Genomic DNA, 25,173 nt, shown 5'->3' on the forward strand with positions numbered 1-25,173 from the left:
AATAAAACAATATTAGTGGCAGAGGATACAACAACAAAACTGATCATAATATCAGAAGCATCCAAATGAAGATCAGAAATTTTATTTTTAAAATCCAAAGTGTTTTTTTTATATAAGTAGCAGTTCTTCTAGTTGAAGTAACAAGTAAACTGGATAAGAATTTAGATGTAAGTGGGACATCCTATACAGCCAATAGCTGGTCTTAATGGAGTACCTAGTTTATGAACTTTCAGAAGACTGTATAATCCAGGTGGACGACCAAAGAAGGTTGATCAAACGAAGAACAGAAGAAAAAGCTTAAAACCTTACTTGGTTTTTTTAAGCTTTGGCAAAATTCATAAAGATAATGTAGACATCCTGCAGGATTGTTTAAATAAAGTGTCAGTGTCAGCAAAGAATAATGGTTACCAATTTAATGTTGTAAAATGTAAGGCTATGCACTTCAGGATGAAAAGATTACTGTCTATTACATTGATAGTACTCGGTTGTAGAAAAATGATGAAGCTAGGTATCTGTGGGTGATGGCAGAAAGAGAGTTGAAGTTCAGATGGCATACCACAAAAGTTGGTAGAATAGCTCAAAGATTTACTGCTCAAAGGTTTGATGTTGTATACTCTTAGATGCCGAAAAACATGTCAACAAGTAGAGATAAGGAGGTAATTATCCTTTTTTACAAGGTTGCGATAAGGCCACATATTGAGTACAGTGAATATAATTGGTAATCTGGGTGTCATGGAGATGAGAAGGTGGTAAAGAGGATCCAGAGACAAGTGATCAAGCTTACCAACTTGATAACGGTTCTATGGAATGTTCCCTATGAGGATAGACTGGAAATGTATAAGTTGCAAAGTCTAGTTGATAGGTGGAAAAGAGGGGAGATGATACAAAAACTTATGTTACTAAACAAGTTCTAAAAGATTGACACAAAAGAAATTTTTCAATACATGATGAGTAGAAAGAGAGAAGGAGCGGTCAATTTTTTGCAAGAGGTCAGGCTAGGGTAAATGATTAACAAAGCATTTAGATTTATCTCACTCTTGTGTGGTGTCATGTAGGTTGTGTCCTGTGCATATGTTTTCCCAATGACAACCTCGATACAGAGGTCAAAACATTGAGTGTTATTTTGTTAATAATAAGTAATTACTCCAGTGTGTGTTTTTGTCTCCATAATTCTTCACTATGAAGAGAGTTCATGTTTCTGCTTATGTATTACAACAGGGTGACAAATTCACTCGATAAAGGATATGCATATATGGTGGTATACTTGGATTTCACAAAGGCCCTTGATACACTGACACATGACAAGCTAGTAACTAAATTGAAACAGATTGGAATAGATAACAGACCTGTGAGTTGGATAACTGACTGGCTGTCAGCAGGTTTTGTATGGAGGAGTGGTATCCCAAAAGAAGAAGGTCACTAGTGGAGTGCCACAGAGATCTATTCTGGGATTATAATTGTTTATTTTGTATGTTAATGATATTGGGACTGCCTTGACTGAAGATGCACAGCTGTTTGTTGATGATGCAAAGTTGGGAAGAGCTTTAAGTAGTGCAGACGTTCTCTTGCAGAAGGATCTGAACTAGCTATGTGAGAGGGAAAATAGTGTAGTTATCAATTTAATATTGAAAAGTGCAGGGTCTTGAAATTTGGTAGACAATGTTGAGATGCAGAGTATACAATTAATGGAGAAATTTTGAAGGAGGTGGAGGAGATGAGAAATCTAGGAGAGATGGTAGACAGAGATCAAGTTTTGAGGTCACATTGCTAAAATTGTAGGAAAATCTCAATGGATTAAGAAACAAAGAGGATATAGTTCCCTTGTATAAGGCTTCGGACTGCATATGGATTACTATGCAGATTTAGTCACCTGGTTCTCAGGAGGATGTATTAGAGAGAGAGAGAGAGAGAGAGAGACCCCAGAGAAGGTTTATTAAGTTAGTGTCAGGTCTATGGAATGTCAAATAAAAGGAGAGATTGAAGGAATGCAACTTAAAGAACCTTATAAATAGAAAAAGAAGAAGGGATATGATGATTGAGACATATGAGTTGATGAGAGGTTGTTACCAGATTAATGTGGCTGATTTTTTTTTAATCATCAACTAAAAATTCTCAATCATCATGCAAAATGCAGAAGCAGACGAGTGCATTTTTTCAAGCCATGACTATTAGTACCATGAAATGGCTAAGAGTTAGATAATTCTATTACAAAGACAAAACATGAACATTTTTCAAGCCACTTCAGGACTCTGATTTGTCCATGTTATCTGGTGCTATTTTCTCATTCCTTTCTTCTCAGTGTTTGTGGCATGCTGTACACTTTCAAGCGACTGAGCTCCTGTACACAGTGACCTTCATTTTGGCCAATCTAGAGCCAAAGCTTCCCAGTTGTTTATGTCAATTTTACATTTTCTCAAAGTCACCTCTTTATAATCTTCAAGGCTTCTTTTTTGCTCTTCATCAGTTTCATCACTATTTTGGAAGGTGATATCACAATCCAGTCAAGTTGGTGGTGGATAATCACCTCCTCAAAATTCATGCAACTTCAGACAAAATGCTGATGCTAAATGCATCTGTCTTTCCACTGAATCTTGAAGAATCTTCAAAGACAGTGTCACTGATTATTGTTATCATTTCTAGATTATCAGGTACCTGCATCATGTGGTGCATGTTTCACAACCAAACAGCAAAGTTGGGATGATAATAACCCTATAAAACCAAATAAAACCAAGAAATTGGTTGCAGCAAAGATGTCATCAAAAATTACTTATCCCTTATGTCCAAAAGCTGTACTAGCTAATTTCAAACATAAATTTAATTTTCTCATCAATGTCTCAGCAGTTGCAAGATAGTGGAAATGGTTTACATAATTTACAAATGGTTTCCAAACGTTTCAGTAGTAGTGGCAAGTTTTTTCTTTACTAGGTCAAGAAGTAAATTATGCTTGACAAGAAATCATATTCTTGTTTTTATCCTTTACTGAAGAGGGAGAAAACAAAATTGTGCATATGAAATACCTTCACATCAAATGGCCCTAGCATCCCTTCAGTGAACTTTTCATAATTTATGGCAATATACATGTCCAGAAAAAAGTGTGTTATGCATTATGGGACATTAAGCAATCTAACAACAACCTGACCATCGCTAGATAAAAGTAGCATATTCATAAAGATACATGGGCAAAGTTTGCTCATGCTTGGGTAAAGGATAAAAACAAGCATTTTCTTGTAAAGAACAATTTACTCAGTGATTAGCAAAAATTAACATACTGGAAGTCTAGTAGAAAAATTTGACTCTTGTTGATCAAAAGTGATTTTTATTATCTATATTCAACTTATGGTGAATCCTGAATTAGATATATGATCCAAAATAAAAAAGCAATCAAATGTTTAAAAACATAAAAACTTAATTCCACCAAAAGAAATTTTATATAACACTTTAATAAAAATATTTAAAAAAAAATGATGTTTCCAAATCCATAAGCACAATTTTATACCTCAATTTCAGCATTTCATACCTAAGAAAGACAGTCTGTTGTATGAACACTATGCAAAGGTACTTAAGATTCATCTGCAATAAGCATTTGGCAAAAAAATGGAACTAGAGTTTACAAACTGGTTTTTCATTTAAAACAATGCACAGTCACAACACGTGATAAAGGAAGTACTGGTAGCCATCAGTCAAATACTTGTAGAGCAGTTTGCTGTAGTTGTGACTTTGCTTTGCAATTTATGGATAGTTCCAAAATTTAACCTTTGGAAACATCCAGAACATTAAAAACAACATGGGCTATGAGAGTATAAATTTGAAGCCAACACAGAAGTGAAGTAAATTAAATAAAACACTAAAACAGAAGTATGAAGAAGTAAAAAAGATTGCACAATACAAAAAAATGCATAGCATGTGAAGGATGTTTCTTAAAAAGGGAAATTATACCCATCTGAGGATAGCTCATATTCTAATTATATAAGGTGAGAGAGAGAGAGATGAATTTCAATGCCTTTTGTGAGATCCCCTCCCCTCCACTGCTTACTGCAGTCCTGAAATGGCTTGAAAAAGATGTGTGTTTTGGTATTTAAAGCAGAGTTTCTAGATTATTATTATTATTATCTGAGACTTCCAGGGAGTCAAGGACTCATCAAGGGAGGCTGTAAATTACCCAACCCAGCTATCATACCTTCCCTTAAATTCATTTACACTAGATGCACTCACTACCCCTAAGGGCAAATTATTCCACTCACTCACTGCTCTCTGAGAGAAAAACCTAGCTCTTACCCCTTTCTTGACTGAGAACAACCTTAACTTCCATGGATGCTCCTGTGTTCTCTCCCCGCCTTCCATATAACGAAAACTTTCATTATTTGAAATGTTATAACACCCATTCAAAAGTTTATAGACATCTATCATATCACCCCTCTTTCTCCTGTTAACTAGAGTCCGTAATCCACATATTCGCAATCTGTCCTCATAATCTAAATCCCATAATCTGGATATAATCTTTGTAACTCTTCTTTGCACCCTTTCCACAGCTTCCTTATCCTCTTGCAACCCGGGAGACCAAACCTGCACACAGTAATCCAAGTGTGGTCTTATCAAAGCCTTATAAAGAGGCAAAATTACTTCCTTATATGTCAAGGTTCACTTCAGCATAGAAATTATCCTGTGAGTCGTATTTGCAACTTTTGCTATGTGACCTTTGAACTTTAAATTCTTATCCACCAATAATACACCAAGATCCCTCACTTCTTCAGTTTCTTGTAGCATAACCCTGCTAATATAATATGTCGCTGGATCTCTAATCATGCCAAAGTGCATAACTTTACATTTACTAGCATTAAACTGAGAGCCATTTTCATTTGCCCAGATTTCCAGTCTATTCAAATCATTTTATAATTGCTGAATATCAGTAGCATCCCTGATTGCCCTACCTATCTTCGCATCATCAGCAAACAATTGCAAATCTGATGATAGACCCTGCTTGAAGTCATTAATGTATATATTGAAGAATAATGGCCAAAGGACTGAACCCTGAGGTACACCACTGGTTACCTTAAATCTGGTAGATTCACACCCACTGTATACCACTTTTTGATATCTGTCTGTTAACCATCCCATGATCCAAGTCAATAGATTATGTTCCAATCCCATATTCTCAGTTTACGCAACAACCTATCATGTGGTATCCTATCAAATGCCTTAGAAAAATCGAACATTATCATTGTATATCCATTTCCTTTATCCAACTCGGCCATAACATTGTTATAAAATATGAGCAAATTGCTAAAACTGTTGGAACATGCTGTTCCCTGCAGAGTATAGAATGATTGTCTACCCATTTCTGTATGTGAGTTCTTACTAACTTCTCTAAAATCTTCACTACCACACCAGAAATACTAATAGGTCGGTAGTTAGACACATCAGTTTTTGCACCACCCTTGTGCAATTCAACTATATTACATTCCTTCCATTCCTGTGGTATCATTCCTGAGCGAGACTCGAGTTATACAAATGTGTGAAAGGCCTAGCCAATTCAGCTGAACATTCCTTTAACGGGCAGATATTCCATTTTTCCCTATTGACAAATTCTTATCCAGGTTATGCAAAAGCTCTTCAACCTCATTTTCATGAACCTCTAACTCTTCATCCAACGTAGCAGTAGCATTGTGCACCATACTACATAAACCTGGTTGATATATCTTAGCAAAGTGAGCACTCATTAACTGAACAATCTCCTTAGCTTCCGACATTCGTGTACCATCTGCATTCAATAAAGTTATTCTTCCACGTTCATTCTTTCTTTTGCTTGCGGCATAATGATAAAATTGTTTTGGATTGCCTTTAGCTTGCATGGCTAATTTCTTTTCATACTCCGTTTTAGCTTTTCTCACAATAGTCGTTACTTTTCTGGCCCGAGTTTTATATATTTCATAACTCCTCTCACTCTTATTCTGACGATACTCTTTCCACATCATCATCTTCTTGTGGATTTCTAGCTTAATAAGGCTGCACATCCATTTCACAACCAACCTATTTACTCTTCGAACACTAGGGATACATTCAGATACCGCCTTTTTCAAGCACTTTTTCAAAGATTCCCATGCATTGCTGACATTTTTTCCATTCAGTAACTGATACCATGGGACCAAAGATAATATTCTTCTAAGTTGATCATAATTTCCAGCTTTGTAATTCAGCATGTAGCCTGATTTAATCGGAGTTTCAATACAAGTAGATACTTCCCAAGAAAGAAGAGCATGATCACTGTCACCAATTGGTGGTAAAACAGTTATATTCTTGACAGAGATCCCTTCTGATGCTATGAGCAAATCCAACACTTTTTGACCTCGAGTTCCTTCTTTCACATGTTGCTTGAGAAAGTTATCCCATAACAATTCAATAAATTCCTGTTCTTTCTGATCATGAGATTTCTCTTCTACCCAATCAATGTTTGGAAAATTAAAGTCACCCATAATGATCATTTGCTTGGTACCTATAAGGCTAAATTGGCGATGCATTTCTTCGTCCCCTACAACTGAGCTGCCAGGTCTATAGCAACACCCCACCACATATTTTTCTGTTAACCTCCATTTCACACCAAATAGACTCAAACTCATCGCTACATGGGACATTGTTACCATCATTGTTTTCTTGTATTTCTACCCTAACTGGACTTAAGTCATCTGATATCATTAGTAGCACTCCTCCTCCTCTCCTATCTCTTCTGTCATTCGTAAAAATAGTATATCCGTTACACTCGATCCCACTTATCATATCTGATTCTGATAGCCAGGTTTCTAATGCCAACAATCTTAGGCCACATCGTTTTCAATAAAGCAACAAACTCAACCCCCTTTGTTTCTAATGCTCCTGGCATTTGTGTATAGACATAATAAATTACAACCTAACCTATTCTTATAATTAGATACGCAATGTATTTGGTCTTGTTCTAGAATTTTCTCTTTTCCCTCCCCCGGACATACTTAAAAGGTCCGAACCCAAAGCATATTTTTCCACTCGTACGCCACATACATAACCATGTTCAAAGGCATTTATATCTTTATCACGTTTGTATACCATAGCCAGGGTACTGACGGTGCAAGACGTGCATTTGCATGGGGTGACAAGTTGGAATAAACTATACAAAAAATAAGGGAGAAGGGGCAGCAAAATATGCTACTGCATGTGGCAGCAAAATTCCTAGGAGCGGCCCTGACCATAGCTGAACTTTCACACACATTTTTCCCATTACTCCCTTGATGATCTAGTTTCCCTGACTCTCTGCATTGTCTCATACCAAGAAGTAATTTTCCAGGCTTCTGATGCCAAATGAATTCAAGTGCAGGCCATAATTCTTATACAAATCTTTTCTGCCATCAAATACACCCCACACATTTAAAAACTCGCATCCATATCTTCTACATAGCCTGTGCGTGAAATCATTCGCTATCATCGCTCTCCTTTTTAACTCAGTACTATCATATCTAGGTAGTAATCCTACAATTTCCTCCCTTGATGATCTAGTTTCCCTGACTCTCTGCATTAAGTCTCATACCAAGAAGTAATTTTTCCAGGCTTCTGATGCCAAATGAATTCAAGTGCAGGCCATAATTCTTATACAAATCTTTTCTGCCATCAAATACACCCTACACGTCTAAAAACTCACATCCATATCTTCTATATAGCCTGTGCGTGAAATCATTCGCTATCATCGCTCTCCTTTTTAACTCAGTACTATCATATCTAGGTAGTAATCCTACAATTTTTACTCTCTCACATTCCTTTCTTGTTTCTTCCAACAAACCTTTCATATCTTCTCTCATACTATGTTTATCACCACTTAAATTATTAGTACCTACCAGCACTACCATTTCTTTTACATTTCTTTTTTGGTTTTCAATTACGTTTTTCATATTTTTAATTTTCGCTCCTGGGAAACTAGAAGTGGTGACTCCCTCGGCAAGAGCAAATTTTAAAATTGAGTCACCATACCATATTACCTCTTTTTTCTTAGATATTAACTTACTTACATTGTTATTAATATTTTGATTACCAAGTTCAGTATTTTCCTGACTGTTCTTATTCTCATTCTTTTTCTTATCCTGTCGAAGTTTAAACAAAAGTTTTTCCACGTTTTTCAATTCCCTGGTGGATTTCCTAATAATTTCTTTTAACCGAGCTATTTCTAATGTCAGCATATCCTCAGATAAATTATTATCATCACTGCAGCAGTGTTTTTGTTCAGGACAAACGCTCTCCTCAGTAGCAACTTTAGCTTTAGTCACTGCCTTGTTTCGACGAGTTTTTGGCACCATTTTTAAGAGTAGTAAAAACTAATAATATTTCTGAAATTATGTTATAAAACACTTTAGTACAATAACTACATTAATAAAACTACAACAGTATACTAAAATACACAATTAAATAAGAAAACACTTAATAAATCAACAAAAATCACAAATCTTTCAGGAACTTAACTCTCTGACAGTACGTCTTTTCACCTGCTAGCCTCGATACTAATGGAAAATAGTTATAATTATAATAGAAAATAGTTCTAACCCTTAGCCATCCCACAGTCTAACATATATGTTTACAACCTTTCATGGTTGCAGTTCACATAAAAAATTACATAAGCAGACGGACTACTTTTCAAACACCTCACATATTATTAATAAAAACAAATTCTTTTCTTCATTTCCCCGGCCCTCAGTTTCAATAAGTTATAAAAAGAAGAAACAGTTTATTCTTTCAATACATTTTATACATAATTTTTCCAGTCACATTAGGCTATAATTTATGTTTTTAAACTGAAGTAACAAACCATCGATCTAGTTTTGCGCAAACATTTTTAATTTTGCACAAAAATTAAAAATGCAAGTTTTTTCACAAAGACATTTAAATTATCTCATTTTCTCTTGCATAGCATTATAACCTATCAAGGATGGTGTTAAAAGCAAATTTTTCTATTTTCCATGATTTTTATGCATCTCAAAATTAAAATTTTAATAGCCTACTGGCCCCTATCTCAATTTATAAATTTGAGAAAACTGAGAATCTTACCTACTTTGCAAAAATGTGAATATTCTGATTCTGAAACCTCTATATTTTCTAAGCACTTTTTGTGTATCATCTTCTGTATTAAACGAATTCATCAGCACAAGAGGAACATCTGCATCATAGGTTTTATTTAAATGCTAATGAAATTAATAGAAATAAAATGGAATCAATATATAGATGTTATTTTACTTCATTTGATTCAAGGATAAACTTTTTTAAATTTTAAAATACATCACACCTAACTTCCTAGAAAAACCCTATATGATTAAACAAATCAACAGTATCTATACTGATATCTTACTTTCATTTTAAAAATATTAAAATGAAAGTAAGGCTACTTATATTTAAAAAAAATGATGTATATGACCTCATAACCAGAAGACTATAACAGAAAGCACCATGATGAACTCACAAATGATTAATAAATTAATATTAACTGAATGTATGTTAATTTATAAAAGCATTAAAAAAGTGTTGCATCTCATTAATATTAAATCAAGTGGAGGTAATGGTGTCTAAACAGTAAACATTACCAAGAATAAGCCAGTACCCATTCCTAATTCAGAATTGGTACTAGCTGAAATTATAGCCAAAGCTATAATAGCTAAACTTTTTACTAAGTTTCTGGGAGGAAAAAACCTGTATATGAGACCTGAATATGTCACCTCTATATGAGATTGCTAATTCACTTTCCACTGAAAAGTCTTTATAAAATATTTAAAATAAAGAGCCAATAGGCTTCATTTTGGCGATGTAAGCATTATTTAAATTAAGGGGATATTAAATCCCACATGTGGGATTTAATATCCTCTTAATTTAAATAGTCTTTATAAAGGCCTCTTATGCCCAACCAAATAACAAATGCCATGTCATCAGAAATACACTAGTTGCTGGTTCAAATATCAGCCCTAATACTGTCTCTAGTAACTGCAAATAATTTTTAGTATTATCAAAAATTATGAAAACAAAAAATGTTTAATTTTGTTAACAGTTACTTTCCGTTGACTAAAAATTAAATGTTCCAAAATCAAATTAAAGTATGCTTTAATTTATTACCAACAGTAACTATTCTTTTTTTACATAAATAAAAGTTATATAAATTATGTTTCTTTCAGGGGGGGGGGATCTCATATTCATTAGGTGGACAATGTTCTACAAGTTTCTTTACATACACGAATTTCGATAACAAATTCATCACATGCATGTGAAACAATGCAGGGAGTTTTGCAATTTATTTATGTGCATCAATAATAATTTTCAATTTTAAAAACATTTAATATTTTAATAATAGTTTAATCTTAAAATTTTAATATTATTACAAGTAAATTAATTTTACTAAAATAAGTTTTAATAAATCTGTATTACTACATGAATTAGTCTCTAAAACTAAAAAATCATATCTGATAACAACAAAAATTAAGTTATTTTTAAAGATTGGTCTAGCATCATAGAAATGATCTCTTGGCTTATTGCAACAAGCTGTCACTGTCACTTGAGAACCTTAGATCAGCTTCCCTTTGCAGTTTTTGTGTGATTCATCCACAAATCTGCAATAAATTTTCAATGAACTAATTCCTTTTTCCTCAGTTTGTTTGTTATGCATTTCATCTTTTGTAATAATGTTGCACAGACACACAGAAGCTTAAAATCGAGAATGGGCTATATTTAATAATTTGTCAATACACAGAAACTGGACGGTGTTTTGTTTTAAATCTCATCATCATCATCAAATTCCTGCCATGTACCCTCAAGGGGTGTACAGGATATGACAGTACTACATGAAAATATTACATCATTACTAACTTCCTATCTTCAATTTTCCTCCAAATCAGTCTGTTACTTGTCAAGACTCCAACATTATCAGATCTTATATTTCTATCGTCTAAGGCACTTTGTACCGTATCAATCCACCTATATCTTGGTCTTCCTCTGGGTCGTTTTCCTGCCAACCTGGCAGAGAACACTTGATTTGCTAATCTTTCCTCTCCCATTCTATTTAAGTGACCATACCACCTGAGATTAGCTCTGCTAACGCATTCCTGGATGCTGACAATGTCAAGTTCTTTCCTAATATCCTCGTTTTTAATATGATATTGCCATTGATGCCATCTGTTCACGCCTATAATCTTTCTCAGGACTCTCATATCTGCGGTCTCTAGTCTTTGGTCAAGTGTTTTACTTCTGACCCAGCTCTCAGATCCATAAGTTAAAACTGGTTTGAACACTGTCTTGTATACAGCTAATTTAGTGTTCCGACTAATTTCTTTCTTATTCCATATGAATTTATTCAATTGACTTCCCACCATACCAGCTTTGCTGATTCTGTTGTCTATTTCTATATTTAATTTACCATCTTCAGTAAAAATCATGCCTAAGTAGCTGAAATGTTTTACTTGTTCCACAGGTTCTCCATTCACAACACGGTTGACATTTTCAATGATTCTGCCTATTTTCGTTGTCTTTGTCTTTTTATTGCTGACCTTCATACCATATCTATTACAACAGCTATTCAATTTAGTCAGAGAATCTTGCAGACTTGTAGCGGATTTATTTAGAAGTATAACATCATCCGCATAAAGCAAAGAGCTGACATTAACATCTCCAATTTTGATATCAGGTTTAATACCACATTCCTTCATAATGTGATCCATATAGATAATGAATAACAGAGGGGATAATGTACATCCTTGTCTCACACTAGATTTAACATTAAACCATCTTCCTGTACTTCCTTCAATTCTAACTGCTGACTTACAACTCAAATAAAGACTAAGTATTGCTTGATATAATGCCCCATTGACACCATATAACTGCAGAGCATTGAATAGCTTCTCTCTTGGCACCTTGTCATATGCCTTTTCCAAATCGACAAAACTTAAATACAGATCTTTGTTATATTCCCATGCTTTCTCGACTATTTGTCATAAAGTGAAGATCTGATCCTGACAGCCTCTACTTGGCCTGAATCCAGCTTGTTCTTCACCAAGCTTTTCTTCCACAATTCTTCTCAACCGTTTCTCAAGTATACTTGCATAGATCTTGCCAGGAACACTCAGTAGAGAAATAGCTCTGTAACTCTCATATTCAGTTTTATTTCCCTTTTTATATATGGGCACTATGAGAGCTCTACTCCAATCATCGGGAATTCGTCCCTCTGTCCAGGCTTTCTGAACTATGCAGTGCAGCCACTGTAAGACACTTATACCACCATACTTCAGCATTTCTGGTCGAATATCATCTACTCCTGTTGCCTTTCCACATTTCAAGCCTTTGATGGCTTTTTCTTTGAAGTAGAAAAAGAGAAATATCTTTTTCTACTTCAAGTATGGATATGTATTCCTGACTGCATGCCTGGTCAGTGTTTTTTTTATCACTGTGCTGTCATCACTGCTTGTTTCATTTAGCAGTTTTTCAAAGTAATTACTCCATACTTCAAGGATATCTTTTTCTCCTGTTTTCATGTCACCTTTATCATCTCTAATTCCTTTTACAGCACTCTTTCCTCCATTTCTAAGCTTCTTCAACAACCTCCAGAATATTTTGCCACCTTCTTGATATTTATTTTCTATATTCTTGCCAAAGTCCTCCCATGACTTTTGTTTAGCTAGTTTTACACACTGTTTAGCTTTCTTACATTTGTCTCTGTATTCTGTAAGAGTAAAAGCTTACTTATTTGGCAGGAACTTTTGATATGCTTTCTTCTTTTCCTTCACTGCCTCTTTAACTTCCTGTGTCCACCAGGGAGTTCTGATTTTTTTTATCCTTGCACACAACCTCACCACATGCCTCTCTGGCAGAATCAATCAATGTTTTCTTCAGAGTTTGCCATTGAATCTCCAAGGTTTGATTCCTGTTCTCAAACTCTTTCATTTTCTTTTCAATAATCTTTCTATATTTTAGTCTACAGTTCACATCTGAGAGCTGCTCAACTTTTATTCGCTTTAAAACTTTCTTACATGTTATTCTTTTCAATATGAAATTCAATTTTATCCTGCTCAAGACTAAATAGTGATCACTTCCAATTTCAAATCCTCTGTACACTCTGGTGTCCTGCAAAAGGGAGAAAACATCACTATCAACAATAACATAGTCAATGAGACTTTTCTTATTCCTAGCCTCTTCTCTCCATGTGAATTTGTGCACATTTTTATGTTGGAACATGGTGTTAGTAATAACCAGTCCATGTCCTGAGCAGAAATCCAACAGATATTTGCCATTATTATTAGCTTTGCTCTTTTCTCCAAATTTTCCCAAATTATTTTTGTATGTCTCACAATCATTTCCTACTCTGCTATTTAGATCCCCAACAAGGACCAACTTTTCCTTTTTCATTGTGTCAGTTGCTTTTTCTAAAGCCTCAAAAAATTCCTCCACTTATACCTTAGTAGAACCTTCTGTGGGACCATAGGCACAAATAAGTCTCATTGTCCAGTTCCCCATTCTCATATTTGTCCACATTACTCTACTTGAGACTGACTGCCATTCAAGAAGATTATCCTCGTATTTTGTGTTGAATACTATGGCTGCTCCTTCTTTTCCTTGATTGTCATTGCCTGAATATAACATTTTGTATTTATTGCTCAGAAAGATCTCACCAGTTTTGGTCTTTTTTGTTTCAGTCACCCCTATTATGTCGATCTGGTACTTATCTAATTCCTCAGCTAGCTCCATTTCTTTGCCATTCAGGCTTCTTATGTTGATAGTACCGATCTTTAACTCTGGTGATATTGAGTTGGGGTTTGTTTTCAGATTTGTGCCAGTAGTTGACTTTTCGCTGTTCGCCCTGGCAAAAACAACGGGGGCCTTGTTTAACCGGGCGGCGCCCCAGCCGGCATGAAATTTTGTTATGTTGTACCATCATTTTTTATTTTGGTTTAACCACTAAGAATACAATTTGGTCGGCCAAAATCAAATTGCCAGCCCATCCTCGTTCTTTCAGTATCAAAGTAGATACCCAACAGGGTGCACCACGAGAAGGTGAGGATTGGACATTAGGTCAGAAGCCCTGGTCGGTTCTCCGCATTCCTTTAAAGGCTATGTGGAGGTCTCCTCTCAGTTATACAGCTTTGACCCTTAAGCACCCCCTTGGTATATTTGAATATTTAAAGTTGGTATATTTGAATTATTAAAAAGGTGTAAACATGTGAACCTTCATTAATAAGCCATGCGAGGATGGGAAATATAAAGAAGAGAAAGAGCAGGTGTGAATAGAAATACTTTCATTATTGGCAAATGAATTATTAATGATTGACATTTGTGATGTGTGTATGCATCCTATAAGATGCTAGGTGGAGCAAATAGCATGTGAATCTATTAAACTCTAAACAGACATATGTGCATTTATGATGGCATATTTAAAAAAAAAACTTATGAAAAGAAAGAAAGAGATTTCTTGCAAAATATAAATAACTAATAATAAACAGCTACTGTATACATTTGGTAGCACAGTAAATAACTATAGGAGGGACTAATCCAATGAACTAATAATGTTGATCAGGTGATTCATCCAGATGTGACAGGAATGCATGTGGCTGATGGAACCATCTTGTAAAATTTGTTGTGTATTTCTTTCTCGATTTTATATTTCACATGGTTTAAGAATTTTCTTTTCTTTACTGAGGATCAGTATTACATTTTTTTGCACAGTAATAGGATAAGTAACTTCTGATCATCATCTGGAATTATTCATCTTTTTGCGAATCTCATATTCATTAATTACCCCCCCCCCCTTTTTTTTGTTGTTGTTTCATTCTCATTTCATTTTCAGAAATAGACTGACTGTTGTTTCCAAAAACTGGATTAAAAATGTTTCTATACCATGAAAAGCATTCAAACCTCAACAGATGCCATACTACAGAAACAAGAAAAACAAGTAATCTTACTGCATTATTAAATACAGTACAGTACAGAGACATTTCAGTCTTTGTACTATATTTCACAATTACTGCAATTTGAGACAACTGGAATGATACTTCCTAATGAAAAACACTACTCTCCCACAGACTACGCTGCATGCATGCAAGCCCAATAGATTTATTGTAGCACTAACCACATTTATTCTAACATCCTCTTTCAAATTTTCAGTTCCAGAAATTACATATAACTGCTGTTGAGGATTGAACATTAGGTCAGAAGCCCTGGTCGGTTCTCCGCATTCCTTTAAAGGCTATGTGGAGGTTTATACTGTGTTCACTGAGTATAGAAAGCACACAATTTATGCCAAGCAAAAAAGATGTATATGAGAATATATAACTTGAAATCAGTTTGAATTATATTTGAGATAACCAATATCATCAACATGCTTCGCAAATGCTAATTTTACAAATAAAAATTCTACCGATGCTGTATAAGCATTTTTGAAAATGCAACTGCCTGATGCAAAGTGGCATTTTTATATATGCTAAAACTAGTTCTTGCCGGTGATTTACACATCTGCAAACACTGTCTAGTATAACTGCGTTAAACAAGGAATGCTGTACCATTCAAAGTTAAAGATTTATTGTCTTAGGCTGAATTTTCCTATATCTTACTGTAAATAGGAATTCTGGTCACCAAGATTTTCTAGGAAAAGTACTATTTCCACTGAAGAGTTAAAGAAGGTTTTATGTTGAGCCAATACACGAGAGGTTGGTAGATCAACCTACAGTACATTAATACCGTGTATGGGTTGGGAAAGAACGTACTTGTTCACACTGGATTTGAATGTTTTAAATCTATGCGATAAAAAACAATGTTTTAGGGCAGAAATAAATAAGGATTCTGGAGGACTGCAATGAATTTAGCTAAGAATCTAGACCCTTTAATAGAGGGTGGCCCGTAAAGTCATGAAGGGGGTTTAAATGTGAATAACTCATACCTAACAAAAAAAAATTTCCAGGTTTTGTATTTAATTATAATAACAAAAAAAAAAAAAAAGAAAAAAAAAAAAGAAGGAAAATAATTAATAAATAAAATTATTAAATGTTTAAACTCAAGGGCTCACTTTAGCGAGTACGGGCATGGCAAACCCAAGGTACCTGATGCTGGACCATGATTTACTTCATGTAATATATATCTGTTATATTATTCTGTAGACTGGTCCCTCCTCTTCTTTCTCTGCTTCTTTCTCCTCTCCTTGCTTCTTCCCCCAGATGCTATTAGAGTATTCGAGGGCTAGGGGTGAGTCTTTCCTATCTTGCTAGGTCATTTCGTCTTATGCAGCCACCGAAGGAGGCAAGCTGGCCTCAATAGGTGCCTGTCCCAAGCCCGGATAAATGCGAGGGTTGATGTCAGGAAGGGCATCCGGTCGGAAAACTTCAGTGCCAACTCAAACTATGATTATGAGTCGAAGAGAAAATGATATAAGGGCTAGGGCGCATCCCTTAAGCGACGAGCAGCCACATCGCCCTACAGCTGTGAGAAGTGGACGAGGGCTACCGCGTCAAGGGCGGGTGCGGTTAAGAAGCGAGCCCAGCAGGTGGAGAGGATGTTGCGAGTGGGAACACTAAATGTTGGAAGCATGACTGGAAGGGGAAGAGAGGTGGCAGACATGATGAGGAAGAGGAAGTTGGACATTTTATGTGTGCAGGAGACAAGGTGGAAAGGGGGAAAGGCAAATGAACTGGGAGATGGATATAAATTGTTCTACTCTGGAGTGAATAACGAGGGAAGAAATGGTGTAGGAATTGTGGTGTGTGGCAGAATGAAGGGTGAAGTACTGGACATGGGTAGAAGGAACGACAAGATCATGCGAATGAAATTGGGTCTTGGAGAAGAGCGGGTGGTCGTATTATGTGTATATGTCCCGCAAGTTGGTTGCACAGCAGAGGAAAAAGATGAGTTCTGGAACGTGTTAGATGAAGAAATGAGGGAATTGGAAGAAAATGAGATGGTGATTGTCGGAGGAGACGAACGGGCACATAGGAAGACAGAATAGAGACTGTGAAAGAGTGCATGGTGGCCACGGAGTGGGAATGATGAACCAGGAAGGAGAGAGGGTTGTGGACTTTGCAGTAGCGTTTGATCTGGCAATTGTGAACTCGTTTTTCTTCAAGAGGGAAGAACATTTGATAACATTTAGAAGTGGTAACAACAGCTCACAAATTGACTACATTTTGACTAGAAGAAAACATCTTAAGGTTGTGACAAATTGTAAGGTAATTCCAACAGATCAAGCAGCACAACAACACCGACTGCTATGCGCAGACTTTAAAATAAGATCGAAGATAAGAACTTCTGGTTGCCATGGGATGAAGAAAAGTAAGTGGTTTCGCTTAAAAGAAGAGAGTGTGAGGAATCGTTTTAGGGAGAGAGTGTTAGAGAGGATTTCGGATGGACTGGAAAGTGTACAAGATTGGTGGAAACATAATTCAAAAGTAATCCTGAGCTGTGCAATCGAGGTGCTTGGTGAGACATCTGGAAAGATTAGAGAGCAGAAGGAGGGTTGGTGGGATTAATAATGTACAAGTGGCAGTGACAGCTAAGAGGAAGGCAAAGCAGAAGTGGGATGAGTCAAGAGTGGAAGAGGACAGAGAGGTGTACAAAGAGAGAAAGCAAGAAGCCAAGAGAGTTGTGGCACAGGCAAAGGCCATGGCATATCAAGATCTGTATGATCAATTAGAAACAAAGGAAAGACAGAGAAAAATTTACCAACTAGCGAAATGTAGAAATAAAGCAGCTAAGGACATCTTACATGTGATGCAGATCAAAGATGCTGAAGGAAGAGTATTATGGAGGGATGTGGACATAAGAAACAGATGGAAAATATACTTTGAGGGATTTCTGAATGAGGAAAATGCAAGGACTCACAGAGGAGATGGGCAGCCTTCTGAGGGGATGGTGCAGAACATCAGTATAATGGAAGTGACGGAGGCCATGAAGAGGATGAGGAATGGAAAAGCAGTGGGCCCCGACAGAATTCCAGTGGAGGCATGGAAGGCACTGGGGGAAAGAGGGAATTGACCTGCTGTGGGACCTGTTCATGAAAGTTTGCCAACAGGAAAATATACCCGAGGAATGGAGGGAGAGTACTCTTGTTCCCATCTACAAGGGTAAAGGGGATGCACAAGACTGTAAAAATTACAGAGGAATAAAGTTGATGTCCCACACAATGAAGATCCTAGAAAGTGTTCTTGATGGTAGATTGAGGGAGGAGGTGGAGATTGCAAAGGAACAATTTGGCTTCATGCCTGGTAGATCAACAACAGATGCTATCTTTGGGTTACGACGGATGATGGAAAAATATCGAGAGAAACAAAGGGAGCTACATCTGGTATTTATTGATCTGGAGAAAGCATACGATAGAGTGTCAAGGCAAGAAGTCTGGAGGTGTCTGAGGGAGAAGAAGGTGCCAGAGAAATATGTCAGGTTGGTGCAGGAAATGTACAGAAATGTGAAGACAAGTGTTCGGACCTGTTTGGGACAGACAGAAAGTTTTCAAGTAACAGTTGGCTTGCATCAAGGGTCAGCATTAAGTCCGTTTCTGTTTAATATTGTGATGGAGGTGGTAACAGAGGAGGTGAGAGAAGATGCACCTTGGACAATGTTGTATGCAGATGACATCTTGCTGTGTGCAGATTCAAGAGAAGTGGGAACTAAACTGGAAAGATGGAGAAAAGTACTGGAGGAGAGAGAGAGAGAGAGAGGTATGAGACTGAGCAGAAGTAAGACAGAGTATATGTGTTGCACAGTGGGTGGCGGTCAGGAGACAGATCTGGAGCTGGAAGGAAATGTCATCAGGAAGGTGAGGGACTTGAGATATTTAGGTTCAACAGTGGAAGAAGATGGAGTAGCTGAGAAGGAAGTGGGATGCAGGAGATACAAGTGGGTTAGAGGAACTGGAGGGAGATGGCTGGAGTGTTATGCGATAAGAGGGTGCCAATCAATCTGAAAGGCAAAATCTATAGGACAGTAGTGAGGCCAGCTATGACGTATGCTATAGAAACTGTGGCTCTGAGGAAAAATAACATCAGCAGGATGGAAGTAGCAGAGATGAGAATGTTTAGGTGGATGTGCGGTGTGACCAGAAAGGATCGTCTGAGAAATGACTATGTAAGGGGAACAATGAAAGTTACGAACTTAGGAGCGAAGATACAGGAGGCAAGGTTGAGATGGTTTGGTCATGTGATGAGGAGGGAGGATGAATATGTGGGAAGAAGAGTCATGCAAATGGATGTGCAAGGAAGGAGGAAGCGTGGGTGGCCAAAGAAGAGATGGAGGGAGCTGGTAGAAGAGGACTTGAGGATGAAAAACTTGGATGTGGTGACAGCCCAAGACAGGAGGATGTGGAGGAGACTCATCGTCAGCAGTGACCCCACTTAAGCGGGAGAAGCTGCAGAAGAAGAAGAAGATATACTCTAAATTAAAGAAGCCATGAAATTATATTCTTGGTTGAATTCTTTATCCAAATGTAAGCAAACAACGTTTGCATGCAAAGTATCTTCACAACTGCGCTGCTTGTATGGAGAAGCTAATGACTTCACACCAGTTGCCTTAGTATCTGATTATGCAAAGCACAGATCCTTTTGATTGTGTATAATGCTATGCATTATGGGAAAGGGCCACTATCCAGACTGGTTTCAACCCTTATTGAGGTATGTTAAAATACAGGGATCTCTCCAAAAACTCTGAGTGATCTTCAAGATCACTCTAAATCTCACTGAGTAACCCTGAAGGAATGATACTAAACTCGTGGCTTGAATCCTGACATGAATGACTTCAGGACAGGAAGTTCAGCATTGGCAAAAACCTGCCACCAAGCAGAACCTCTCTACTGTGAAGAAAGCTAGCAAACCAAAAGAGGACCATTATTAAATAATGTCATCAGTGGTAGCCAGATCCAGAAGGGATGGGATACCAAGGTTGAAGTAATATAGAAGTCATATACTGCTTGGAAAGAAGTCAATGAACACCATAGTATGAGGAACAAACAGCCTTGTTTGGCACATTAATAAGATATAGGACCTCCTTTTGCTTCACCAATGCTCCAATTCATCCCACAGGTATTCAGTAGGAGTTGAGATCAGGACTCTGTGAAGACTAGTCAAGTGTGGTGATGTTTCTGTCCACAAATCATGCAGCTACAGCAGCAGCCTTATGACATGGTGCATTGTCTTGCTGAAAGAGACAATAGTCGTTTCTTTAAAAACAATTAGGAAGCATTGCATTGTCCAAAATGTTCAGATACCTCCAGGAGTCCACTGTTTGTGTCACCATAAACAGAGGACTGATGCCAAACCAGGAAAAACTGGGCTTTACCATCACACTGCCACCTATGAATTTCATAGTTGGGATCCCACACTCTAGTAATGGACATTCAAGGGGCATCCATCACACCCATCCATCTGTTCAGTAGAAGGGTGTAATGTGATTCATCATTCCATAACACAGCTTTCTGAGTGTCCACACCCCACTGTACCTACCTGCTCGTTGCACTTCGGAAGATGATGATGCATGTTGGTTTGGGTAATGTGGGGCTTGCATGTTGCAGTCCTACCATGGAAACCCCTGCTGTGAGCCTTGGTTCTGAATGTTTTTGCAAAGATTTGTGTTCTAGTCAATGCCTGGAATTCCATATTCAACGTGTCAGCCGATGAATGGCAGTTTTTATACATTATCCTTTGTAGCACCTTACAGTCACATTTGGTGAGTGTGGTGGGTCATCCACTGTGGGTAACACTTGCAGTTAACTTCCCGTACTTCCATCTCAGTATGGCATCACTAATTGTTGACCTGGGATGGCCCAATTTGTCAACAATTTGCCAAGCAGATAGGCCTGCAACATGACATCCTATCACAATGCTTCTTTCAAACTCATCAGTTCCTTTCTCGTAGCCATTTCACCCATATGCAGTTGCACTGACTTGGGAGCACCATATACAAGTAGAGAAAAGGTGTATCACCTTATTATTAAATTACTCTGGCTCAGACATAGATGTTGAACATTGTTTCACTTGTTAATACTCTAAATTAAAGGTGCCAAGAAATTATATTCTTGGTTTAATACTTTATTCGAGTGTGAGTGGCTTGTAAAGTGGCTTCACAGCTGGGTTACTTGTATATAGTAACTAATGACTACTAAGGAATTTACTATATATAAGACTACTATTAAGACTGCTGTATATAGAGGTTAATGACTACTGAGGCAATTGATATGAAGTTATTAGCCTCTGTATACAAATAGCCCAGTCGTGAAGATACTTCACATGCATACTTTGTTTGCTTACACTTGGATAAAGGATTAAACCAAGAATATAATTTCTTGGCATCTTTAATTTATAGTATAAACAAGTGAAAAAACTTTCAACATCTATCTCTGGTATATGACCTTGATAATAAGGTGATACACCTTTTTGCTACTTGTATATGGGAAATATATGACTAATGCATTACTTAAAATTTATTATTCCTTCTGGGTCTGGCTCCCACTGATGACATTTATTAATGCTTGTCATTCAGTTCGCTTACTTCCTGGGGAGTGGAGAGGTTCTATTCAGTGGTGGTATTTTGTCTGTTGAATCTACACACAGCAAGATGTCATCTGCATACAACATTGTCCAAGGTGCATCTTCTCTCACCTCCTCTGTTACCACCTCCATCACAATATTAAACAGAAACGGACTTAATGCTGACCCTTGATGCAAGCCAACTGTTACTTGAAAACTTTCTGTCTGTCCCAAACAGGTCCGAACACTTGTCTTCACATTTCTGTACATTTCCTGCACCAACCTGACATATTTCTCTGGCACCTTCTTCTCCCTCAGACACCTCCAGACTTCTTGCCTTGACACTCTATCGTATGCTTTCTCCAGATCAATAAATACCAGATGTAGCTCCCTTTGTTTCTCTCGATATTTTTCCATCATCCGTCGTAACCCAAAGATAGCATCTGTTGTTGATCTACCAGGCATGAAGCCAAATTGTTCCTTTGCAATCTCCACCTCCTCCCTCAATCTACCATCAAGAACACTTTCTAGGATCTTCATTGTGTGGGACATCAACTTTATTCCTCTGTAATTTTTACAGTCTTGTGCATCCCCTTTACCCTTGTAGATGGGAACAAGAGTACTCTCCCTCCATTCCTCGGGTATATTTTCCTGTTGGCAAACTTTCATGAACAGGTCCCACAGCAGGTCAATTCCCTCTTTCCCCCAGTGCCTTCCATGCCTCCACTGGAATTCTGTCGGGGCCCACTGCTTTTCCATTCCTCATCCTCTTTATGGCCTCCGTCACTTCCATTATACTGATGTTCTGCACCATCCCCTCAGAAGGCTGCCCATCTCCTCTGTGAGTCCTTGCATTTTCCTCATTCAGAAATCCCTCAAAGTATATTCTCCATCTGTTTCTTATGTCCACATCCCTCCATAATACTCTTTCTTCAGCATCTTTGATCTCCCTCACATGTAAGATGTCCTTTGCTGCTTTATTTCTACATTTGGCTAGTTGGTAAATTTTTCTCTGTCCTTCCTTTGTTTCTAATTGATCATACAGATCTTGATATGCCATGGCCTTCGCCTGTGCCACAACTCTCTTGGCTTCTTGCTTTCTCTCTCTGTACACCTCTCTATCCTCTTCCACTCTTGACTCATCCCACTTCTGCTTTGTCTTCCTCTTAGCTGTCACTGCCACTTGTACATTATTAATCCCACCAACCCTCCTTCTGCTCTCTAATCTTTCCAGTTGTCTCACCAAGCACCTCGATTGCACAGCTCAGGATTACTTTTGAATTATGTTTCCACCAATCTTGTACACTTTCCAGTCCATCCAAAATCCTCTCTAACACCCTCTCCCTAAAACGATTCCTCACACTCTCTTCTTTTAAGCGAAACCACTTAATTGTCTTCATCCCATGGCTTCCAGAGGTTCTTATCTTCGATCTTATTTAGAGTATATCCAAGTGAAAAAACTTCCAACAAAGGAGATGCATACACAGTGATGTACTTAGATTTTTTGCAAAGGCATTTGATAGATTTCCACATAAGTTAATAGTTAACTGGAATGGATAAGGTTGAATAACAAATTATTGCATTGGATGGGAGACTGGCAATCTGATATGTATCAATAAGTTATTTATGGCAGAGCAATATCCTAAAAGAGGAAAGTCACTGGTAGATTGCCTCAAGAATCTGATTTAGAGCCAATGCTGTTTAATAGGTATTAATGACATTAGACAAGGTTGGTATGGGGATATTCAGCTGCTTGCAGATGTTACAAAATGAAAACAGGTATGAAGAGAAGAGCAGAAGTTGTGGCTTTATAAGAGGACTTTAAACTGAGTGAACTGGAATGGAAGTGAAGTTGTCGGTTCAATGTTGCAAAGTGTAGTTTTAAAATTTGGAAAACAAAGATGAAATGTAGAGTATACAACTGGTAGAGATATATAAGAAGAGGCAGAAAAAATAAAATATATGGGGGTGGGGGATAAGTGGCTAAGGGCCTATATTTTAGAGAACACATTGCTGAAATTGTGAGAAAAGTACAATGAATTCTGGCAATGATATGGAGGACACTAGATGTAAGGAGATTACGGTTCCATTGTATAAGGCCTTGACTAGGCCACACATAGACCCCAACGTGCATAGATTTGGCCATCTGGTTTTCAAAAAGATACGCAGTAACATCGAGGGATACCCGTATGTATACGTGAGTGTGTGTGTGTGTGTGTGTATAATGAGCCTCCATAGCTCAATCGGTACAGGCCGGAACCCAGATCTTTCCCACCTTTGGTGGGAAAGATCTGGGTTCCGTCTGACGTGAGGAACCTTTATCTGGTCTTGCAACGAAAAGTGAGTTAGCCAGTCTCATATGGAGGTAGGGGATTTTTTTCACCCAGAAACCTGTGTTTCCGGGTGAAACAAGTCTTTCAAACAAGTCTTTGAATCTTATCCTTAAGTCTTCTTGCAGTGTCAGAATATGGGAACAATAACAATCTAAATCTGTATCATCTATTATTTGTAGACTTGGGAACTGTAGAAAATCTCGTCTTGAAATGTTCTGCTTGTAGAAAGTTAACTTGCTGATAAAATCATTTATAATTCCCTCTGCTTTAATAGGATTCATGCTAACCTCATTTAATTTGGTAAAAATATCGGAAAGATGCGAGATGTCAACCTTTTCCTTTTTTAGAACATTACACATGTTCTCATCACATGAATGAACAAATTCCAAAACAATATTTTAGAGATCATTAAAGTGTCACAGACAGTTTCCATTTGTGAGTCATCTAACTTCAGTGTGAAGCAAAAGATGCTCAAATTCTTCATTTTCAAGGCAAAGTACCCGAAAAATACAAGTATTCAATGATTAGGCTTTTATTTTATTCAATGCTTTAATAACATCATCCAAAGTCTTATGTAGTTTACCACTAAGATGTTTTGAAGCTAAGTGCTGTCTATGAAAAATGCAGTGAATTGTAAAGATATCTGGAACTACTTCTTTTACATGTGTTATAAATCCATCGTGAAGACCAATCATAGCTGGTGCTCCATCAGTTGCACGCACAATAACATTTGTGAGAGGAATATTTTTAGCATTAAAAAAGTCTTTAACAATATTAAAAATTGTAGAACCTTTTGTGTTTTATTTTCTATTTGCTGAACAATTTTCAGTTGTTCAGCAAATAGAAACTCTTCAATAATTTCTTTATTAATATTTATACATTATATACTTGTACTTATACATTATATATACTTGTCCGCGCGGTTAGCCTAGTGGCTATGCGCTTCGCAACGATATGCCTGGGGAAGGAGTGTCCTAGGTTCGATTCCCGTCGGTGACGTGAGGAGCTGAAGGATCTTCCTCAGCCATAGCCAAGTTAGCCAGTCTTGGGCGTGGACAGCAGGGTTTTTTCCCCAGTTTATTCTGGGGTTTTTCATCCCGCAATGCAGGCAAACTGGCCTTGAGAACTCAACACTACAGGCCATAGGATACACCGGGGCATAAGGCTGACCACCTTATCCTGTAAAACAGAGTGAGGTCCAATGATCAATGGACCCTCGACACCGCAAGGTAAAAGAGGGTATAAGGAAGATGAGATGAGATATTTATACAACACATATAGGCCATTAACAAAGCTTTGTTGTCACAAAGTTGTCTCATCGAGTTGCAAAGAAAGTGTATGGTTTTTAAATCATCACAAAGCTT

At 37.3% G+C, this 25,173-nt stretch overlaps 1 protein-coding gene across 2 annotated transcripts in view; it reads right to left on the reverse strand.

Moving 5' to 3' along the window:
* Nucleotides 1-25,173, reverse strand: part of UGP (UDP-glucose pyrophosphorylase) — a 243,987-nt gene that overhangs the window by 163,083 nt on the left and 55,731 nt on the right. For both annotated transcript variants that reach the window (XM_090398780.1, XM_090398779.1), the window contains exon 5: nucleotides 9,058-9,191. In XM_090398780.1, the coding sequence (XP_090254906.1) occupies nucleotides 9,058-9,191 (134 nt within the window). The remainder of the gene's footprint in view (nucleotides 1-9,057; nucleotides 9,192-25,173) is intronic.

This window comes from Typopeltis vanoorti, chromosome 10 (genome assembly GCF_054136105.1).
Source record: "Typopeltis vanoorti isolate ZY-2024b chromosome 10, IOZ_Tvanoo_1.0, whole genome shotgun sequence".
NCBI classification, from domain to species: domain Eukaryota; kingdom Metazoa; phylum Arthropoda; class Arachnida; order Uropygi; family Thelyphonidae; genus Typopeltis; species Typopeltis vanoorti.